Source organism: Malania oleifera, chromosome 13, assembly GCF_029873635.1.
Source record: "Malania oleifera isolate guangnan ecotype guangnan chromosome 13, ASM2987363v1, whole genome shotgun sequence".
In the NCBI taxonomy this organism is placed as follows: domain Eukaryota; kingdom Viridiplantae; phylum Streptophyta; class Magnoliopsida; order Santalales; family Ximeniaceae; genus Malania; species Malania oleifera.
In genome coordinates, this window is record NC_080429.1 from 21,730,974 (window position 1) to 21,739,492 (window position 8,519).

At 39.0% G+C, this 8,519-nt stretch overlaps 1 protein-coding gene across 1 annotated transcript; it reads left to right on the forward strand.

Moving 5' to 3' along the window:
• The first annotated feature begins 404 nt into the window (after nt 1–404).
• Nucleotides 405–3,592, forward strand: LOC131146742 (uncharacterized). The gene is made up of 4 exons (XM_058096509.1): nt 405–1,413; nt 1,592–1,682; nt 2,865–3,063; nt 3,153–3,592. Exon 1 carries the CDS (start codon nt 723–725, stop codon nt 1,380–1,382), a length of 660 nt encoding a protein of 219 aa, XP_057952492.1. The 5' UTR covers nt 405–722; the 3' UTR covers nt 1,383–1,413; nt 1,592–1,682; nt 2,865–3,063; nt 3,153–3,592.
• Nucleotides 3,593–8,519: the final 4,927 nt, after the last annotated feature.

Genomic DNA, 8,519 nt, shown 5'->3' on the forward strand with positions numbered 1-8,519 from the left:
TTTAATGATTTTTGTTAATATTAGGGCCCACATATTTACAATTCACAAATAGTTATTTTGATTTTGTAGATTCTTTTGAGAAAAAGGAAACATATTTATTAATTATAATACTTATAAAAGAGATTCCATTGACTTTACAAATAAATTAGTCGTATTATCAATTCAATATCAATATGTGTGTGCCTCTAATATATTTTATATATATTTATAATAAATTTTCGTAAAAAAAATAATATAAGTGTATTGTCCACAACAAAGTTAATAAACCCATTGTAATTATTTGGATAAATAATTCAATAACTCCATTTAATTCATATTAATTGTTATTTAAATTTTATTTGAACAAATTGACACTAATTGACCGACATGCTACTTTAAGTGTAAAAAGCTATTGAGAGTTTTTATTTTATTTTTGTTTTTGGGAGCGTGATCTGACCGTTGCCCTGCTGGCCGTGGCAAGGACCAGAAAAATGGACCGTTGCAGCAGTCAGGTGTTCCATATCCAAATAAATAGAGGGATCCTCCTCCATCTTCGGCCATCAAATCCAACTAATTAATCTGAAAAAAGCTCTTCCATTTCCAGATTCTCGAATTTCTAAGCTCGTTCTCGTTTTCGTTCTGTTTTGCTCGACTGCAATTTCTGTTTTTTTTGTTTTAGTAGGATTAACACACGACTGTTAATTTTATCTTTTGTGCAAACTAATATTTGTATCTCAGTTGAAATGGCAGGATACAAGGATGCTCATGTCGTCGAAATCCCAGTCGACGAAGAGCATCGTCATCAGCAGAAAATGCGCACAGTGCTTGATGATGCCATCCAACACCACCCCCTAATGGAAATCTCCCGTAGCCCCGGCCACCGCCTACTTCTGAAGTTGTGGCAGAGAGAAGAAGACCTCTTCGGCCGCCGGATCGCCGCCAAGGAGACCCGACTCGACACCATCAGAAGAGAAATCTTCCAGCTCTGCTGTTTTTTCTTCATCTTCCACGGGCTTTGCTCCACAATCGTGTTCGGATCTTCCGGGAAGCACGAGACTTGCCGGAAATGGTGGATTCCGTCGATTTTGTCGGTCTCGACTTCGATTGCGATTGTGGGTTTAGTTCAGGTGAAGCTATGTTGGTACTGGAAGGTGTGGGGACAGCTGCAGAGGTTGAGGAACGATAACAGAGCAGTGGGGAGGTGTATTCAGGAACTGAGGATGAAAGGGGCGAGCTTCGATCTGTCGAAGGAGCCTCAGAACGGGAGGAGGATGAAGAGCTCCAGTGTCGAAATAAAATGGAAGCCACTTACCTGGTGTTCTCAGAATCTGATTTCAATTTGTCTTGTTTGCTTTGCAGGATTGGTGTCTCCGGCTTCCAAGTTCATCATCTGCAGCTCGTGATTTTGCTGTGAACCTGATCTGGTGAAATCAGGTTCGTTTTCCTGTCCTGTATTTGGCCGAATCTCAGCTTGTTTGCTGAGGAAATAGTTGTACAGTGTGCTCAGTTGATTTGGAAGGTTCGCTTTCTGGCATCCCGAATGATGAACATCTGAGAGTTTAGTTTGTGCTAATTTTCTCTGTTTTCTTGCTTTTTATCGGCAATCAAACAGGGTATTTCCCCAGTGGGATCATAGTGCTGCAACTTCCCTATTTCCTGCTTCCAAATTGGTTGCTGTCGGTTGTGGACCTGCCGCACTTAAGGTAGGCAACCCTTTTTTTTTTCCTTCGTTGTTGTTCCCACATTACACCCCCCACCCGGGGTAATGCTTATTCTTTGAAGGGCTGTGCTTTTTCTTTGTGGTATGTCCTAATGGCTTCATGGTTGTTCTTGCTTTGACGGGTTCTATTGGGTTCTTACAGTTGCTTTTAAAAAGTTTTCCTTTCTTATAGAACAAAGCATATGTGTGTCCCTCCACTTCCTAAAAAGCATTGTGTGTCCCTCCACTTTCTGTCAAGTAACCTCGAATGCTAATGCTATAATGGCTCATGCTCATCAAACCATGACAAAAAACTAAAAAAGGAAGGGAGTTGGTGACTCTGAAGATGTAATGAACTATTTATCGGAAGCAACTTGTGACTCTAGTTGACTAATTAGAAATGCAATTATTACACATTTTTTGGGCGTTTGAGCATTGGATTTGTGTTGTTTTGGAAAGAACATAATACAAAATGCCCACCTTCTTGTCTTAAAAAAATGAGACGAACTTGCGGTTCATGATCTTTCCTTTCTTAAAATTTGCTATGCTCTATAGCTTCATCTTCTTTGCTGTTCTTCTTGAGGTTGCTCTCTTTTCTGTTGGTTGTAGCATTATTAGGTCTCCCTTCACCATTTTTGTTGAAGACATGGCTGATTGTGGCTTTCTTGGGTGGAGTAGCTAAAATACTGCACAGGTTTGCAGGGTTACCCCGAGTATATTGGGCCATGCCGCCGATTTGTTATTGCTATTGTATTTCATTTCTGAGCTTTTATGGAATGGCATAGTACATAATTGTGTTATGATTTTTTCTCTGTTCGAGGTTTTAATTTTATGATAGAGCTTATTGTTTTTCTCATTATATAGCAGTGCTGGTTTCTGTTGATTTAAAGTAATGTTGTGTTTGGCCATTCTTAGGAAGGTACATTCTGCTGCTTTGCTTTGGTTTTCTGCAACACGCAGTAGTTTTTTTTGTACCTAATTTGCCTTGGCATGACCTTATTTCTTTTGAAAATTCTCTGTTTTGTCATCCTGCTGGCTGCTCTAAATATAGCTAATAGTGAATAGACCTTAAATGTCTGTACGTCTTGCTCTGTTGGCCTGCTATGTCAATTGTGCTAATATGTGTGATAGGCAATTTCTGATATAAATTATTTGTTTTGTTCTCTATTTCCCCCACTTTCGCCAGGTCCGCCCTCGAAGCTGGAGCAAGCAGTAAGCTCATGACACAAATTTAGGGAACATATATTAGGAAGCAAAAAAAAGAAAAGAAAAAAAAAAGAAAAGAAGAGAGAGAGAGAGAGAGAGAGAGAGAGAAGTATCTGCAGCCAGAATTCTTTAGCAAGACCCCGAGCATTTTTGTCAAAATTCTGTGGGGGTAAAATCCGGTTAGTAGGTCTTGCATTCTTAAGCGAATTATTTTATGTTCCTTTCCCGTTGATTTTACATTCTGATTCCTACGTTCGTAATGTTGCAGGTCCAGTTCTAAAGAGATACAAAAGAAAATTGGGGCAGACGTTGTTGATATGTAGCTCATGTTGAGGGGAATGCATGCGCTGGGAAAGTTTCGTGAAGTAAAGAATAAGGAAGCTGGGCTGTAAGAAGAAATCGTCGACTATTTATTTGACAGTATGATCGACGGTTTTGGTCTCGAGAGATAACCATCGACGGTTTCAGTATGTAGGGGAACAACTCTCGGTATTAAACTATTGACAGTTTGCTGAAATTGTCGATGGTTTCGTTTGGCGCAGATCATGGATTTGAATCAAGAGATCAGTAGATTTGAAGGATTTTCTTTTGAGATTTACTACAGAAGTGTTTTAAATGCATTCTAAGTCTTTTGTACATTTTGACGATTTGATAGTGAAAATCAACCACTTGCTCTCGTGGACGTAGGCACATTGCCGAACCACGTAATTTCTTGTGTCGTGTGTTCTTATTACTTTATTTTTTCTTTTTGTGAATCATTTTTGTATTCATTCGTTGTGTTGGTTGCAGCATTGCTTGTTTTGGATTCAATTTGTGTTTTTTCGCTGCGCAGTGCACAACAAATTGGTTAGCATTATGTTATAATGCCTTTTGAAATTTCTTTTGCAAAGTTATTGGTAAGTTCGATGGAACGAGAAATTTTGGACTTTGGCAGAAGTTAAGGACGTGTTGGTGAGCATTATGTTATAACGCCTTTTGAAAATCACCAACAACAATTTGGCTGAAATTGGAAAGTCGAGATATGTTCAAGTCATTGATGAAAGTTGTATCTTAAGCATAAACTTTACGGGCTTAAGATAGCAGAGGGTTCGGACCTGAATCAATACATCAACGTATTAGCGATTCGATCAACATATTCAATCAATCACGAGTTGGAAGTGAAGGCTATGGCTACTTCAAGGCTTTGTCTGGCCAATGACATGATGTATCACGTCATGGACGAAAAATCACAAGCAATAGTTTGGTTGAAACTGGAGAGCTGGGATGTAGTAATCCAAAAAAAAAAATAAAAAATAAAAAAAATAAAAAAAATTAATTAAAATAATAATAATAAAAAATAATATTAATTAATTAATTTATTCTTATTAATTAAATAATATAATATAATAAGAATACAATTATTTATTATTAATTAAATAATAAGAATAAAATAAAATAAAAATTTATGTTTCCTGTTCTTTCAGGAAACCACTAATATACATTTATATCAGTGGTCTTCTCAAGGATCAAGAAACATAAATTTTTATTTTATTTTATTTTATTTCTTCTTCTTCTCAGTCTACGCACGTTTCCCTCGTCCTTCCATCTCCCATTATTTGGCCGATCAAAAATCCGAAAATACTATTGGGCTCTGCTCGCTGCCACTGACATTTCTACTAGAGCGGATATGTCGTAGGAGCGGCATAGGCATATCTCCTAGGGGAAGGCTGTAGAGACCCGAACCTTCAAATAAGTAGGGTTCGTCGACGAAGGTCGCCTTTGTCAACGAGGTCCCTATAGTTCCTTGTCGACGAGAGAATACCAAGGGGTTTTGGGAAGTTCTCAGGAAAGCCTTGTCGACGAGGCTGACATCCTCGTCGACGAAGCCACTGCCTCGTCGATGAAGTTGACTCAGTCAACGACGCTTTAAAGGTGTTCTTGAGGTTGCTTAGAGGTTAAGAATTCATAAAATATCTCTCTATCTCTCTACCACCGAGCTCTCTCTCTCTCTCTCTCTCTCTCTCTCTCTCTCTCTAAGATTCTTCGTCGTTCGTCGTCCGTTTCCAAAAACGGAGGGTACCGCGTGGATTAGAAGAGAAAACTCTACAATATTAGCAGATCGGATCGTCATTTTGGAGATTTCGGGTTTTTCCAAAAATCGAGGTAGGGATATGATCTTAATATTGATTGGATATTTGGATAGTAATAGAAAATATAGTAAGATTATATTCTGTGGTTTTAGGTTTCCAGGATCCCGGGTTGTCGATTTGGACCGTGTTCGTACGAAGTTTCGTTTCAAGTGTAAGGTAAGGGGAATTTGATTACAACAGCATTTTTGGAAAACTAAATCGCTAAAAATCTAGTTTATGTTATTATGTATGATTTAACTGCTTATTTGTTAAATTCTACCGAGTAAAAATGCCGATTTTATGATTTTATGGTTTTTTTGGTAAAAACGAGGATTTCGGCGTATGATCTCCAAACTTTACAAAAAAAATCATTTATTTGTGTTTATACTATAGTAGGGGATGCTCGAATCCTTTATTTATTCATTTAAATGATGGTTACTGGATTTCTATCATTTAGCGGTTTTGGGATTAAACTTGTGTGATATATGTTGAAATGGAAATGTATGAATTTTCATACTGTTGATGTAGATATGGGAACGAAGTTTCAATTTTGTTATACTGAGAATGTGAAAAACAGAGGCTGGTGATACACCAAACTGAATCAGTAAAAAAAAAGGGGTAAACTGAGTGGAAAGGCGCCGATTTGAGCCCAATGTGATTATTTGAATTTGTGAAAAATACTAGAATTGCACATGTTACTGTTTTGCTATAAATTGTATATATGATACTGGAACCACAGCTTGTGACCAAAAGAAGTTGAAAGAAACTTCAGAAAAAGGGGTTGAAAAATACTCTAGTTCGGGGGTTGAAATGAACTCCTAGGGCTAGGTGCCGATGCTGACAGTGTAACCATACATGAGAAAATCAGTAGGGGTATATTAGATGGTCGACCTGCGAGGAGTTAGTAAGCTGCTGGTAAAAATAAACTAGGGGGCGGTCGGATCATAAAAATGCTCGGCTTTGTCTGCACGAACAGGACATTATCAGAGGCAATCAGTGCATAACCCGTGCCACGGGGTAAACATGCAAATTGTCATATCAAGCTGGAAGTGTTCTAATAATCATATGCATGATTTAAATATTTGATGTGTAGATAAATGTTATATGATACAATATTATAAAAAATTGTTTCAAATGGATGAGTTTGTATGAAAATGTCCATATATGCAGTCACACACTATTGTAACACTTTCTTCCTTATTGAGAGGTGTCCCACCCTATTATACAACTCATTTTTCAAGTCCATTAGGACGTCGGTCCTAGTAGAAAAAGGGACTGGGGAGATTATTTTTGGTTAGCTTATATAAGCATTTGAATCTTGTGTTAAACCTAGATGAAAGTCCTTTTTGGAGGGTTGTAATAACAAGATTTATTCTATGTCTGGTTTTATGTAATCGTGGATGTATTAGTAAACTCTGGTATAAGTCTAGTAGAAATCCCAATGAATGTTAAGTTTTTTCCGCAACATTTACATTACTATTATGCTTGAGTTACACCCGTATGTCCCTTGTTGGGGCAGGTTGTCTATATTTCTGGAACAAGTACAGGTATTATGTACGAGGGAGTGATACCTGGGTCCATATCAAGGGTCGGGTTGTTATAGTTGGTATCAGAGCCCAATAGCCAATCGGAAGTATGATTTGGCCTGGTTAAGGATATGTGCTAAACTTAGAAGTTGCTAGTTGTGATAGTATAGAATATACTAGAGTATAGGACAAGGATAAGACCTTGGGTTTTGCTTTGAATACCTGGAGACGTAAATCCATTGATAGACTTTTGTGTTTTTCTAGATCAATTGAAACGTTCAAGAAAATCACAGCAATCCATTGACGGTTTTGTTTCCTAGTAGAAGAGTGGAACTTGAGTTAGAATGAGGATGTCAATTTATGGGGTATGTCAATGTTAAGAATGTGAACTTGGAGAATTGATCTTATATTGCGATAGTAGTAGTTGATGGGTAGGTTATTACCCTTCTAATGGATTATTGTAATTATTTTCAGGATAGAATCCAAGGATATCACTTCCAACGTGGGTGGCAGTAGTAGTGAGGGTGCCGGCCCCAAGGCTGGTAATGACTCTACTAGTGTGTTGCGTGACTTTGCACAGCAGCTTATGACTGAGGTAGTGCGGACGAATAGGGGGCAGGATCATCCTATGACTGAGTTGGGTTGCTCCATTGAGCAGTTCACCAGATTGAAGCCCTCGACTTTTATGGGTAGTACAGATCCAGTTCGTGCTGAGAATTGGATCCAGGAGATTGAGAAGATCCTTGATGTGTTGAACTGCACTGAGAGGCAGAAAGTCACCTTCGCCACGTTCAAGTTGGCAAGGGAGGCTGACTACGCGTCAAAACTGCATAATTGAGCATCTTAACCCGGGCTTTACGGGTTATATTTTTAATTAAATATCCAAAATTGTCCAATATTTTAATAAAGTGCCAAAATCATCATTCTTGAACTTTATTACATTATTTATGAAGTTTTGGTAATTTTTTGTTGCAGGAAAAATCTCGGAAACCAAAACCGACACCTATTCGTATTTCGTGTATAACTTTTCCATTCGAGCTCTGATTGATACGATTCAAACTTCTGAAGAAAGAAGAAAGGATTATCTACAACTTTTGTGTTTTGAGTTTTGTGAGAAATGGGCTCCAGAAGAGTCAGATTTGCGATGAACAGAGAATGAAAAAAATGAAAAAAAATATAACAATTCGAGTCGAGTTGGACAAGTCGGGTCGTGGCTTCACGGATCCTAGGGCAGCGCATCCCTCTTCCCTATATATTTTTCTCTTCTTCTTCTTTCCCGCAAGCAGCCTGAGGGCTCCCCATTCTCTCCTTTTCTCCTTCTTCTTCTTCTTCTTCTTCTTCTTCTTCTTCTTCTTCTTCTTCTTCTTTTTGCTATCTCTTTTTCCCTTAGCTTCTCTCCTTGAACTCTCTTTGTTTTTCTTCTATCTCTGTTCTCACCTTTTCCTTCTTCCCTTGCTCCTTCTTTTCTCCCTTACCCTGCCTTCTCTCTCTCTCTCTCTCTCTCTCTCTCTCTCTCTCTCTCTCTCTCTCTCTCTCTTCTCAGCTCTCTGTTTCAACTCTCCCTTGTATCTCCTCTACCTCGAACCACCATCCGGTAACACCAGCTGCAGATCCTTCTCCAGCAGCAGCTCCTCTGCTCTCTGCTCCAGATTTTCAGCCCCGCAGCAAGCCTCCACCCGAGAGCACCAGACCTGAGCCATAGTTGCCTCACCACAGCAGCCGGAACTCCTCTGCAGAAACACACGGTCACAGCTCCCATTCCAGCCTCTCTGTACGTCCAACCTCTCTGCACGTCCAGCTCTGCAGAAACACAGCAGCTCCACAACGCTGTCCTTCTCCAGCAGCCATCCTCTGCCCCGAGTCCACAGCAGAGACCAAGCTTCCACAGTAGCTGTTCGGCCAGTTTTCCATGGCTTTTCTCTCTCTCTCTCTCTCTTCTTATCTCTCTCTTTTATGCATGTTAATTGTTATTTTTTTTTATCCATAGAATTTTATTGAAGA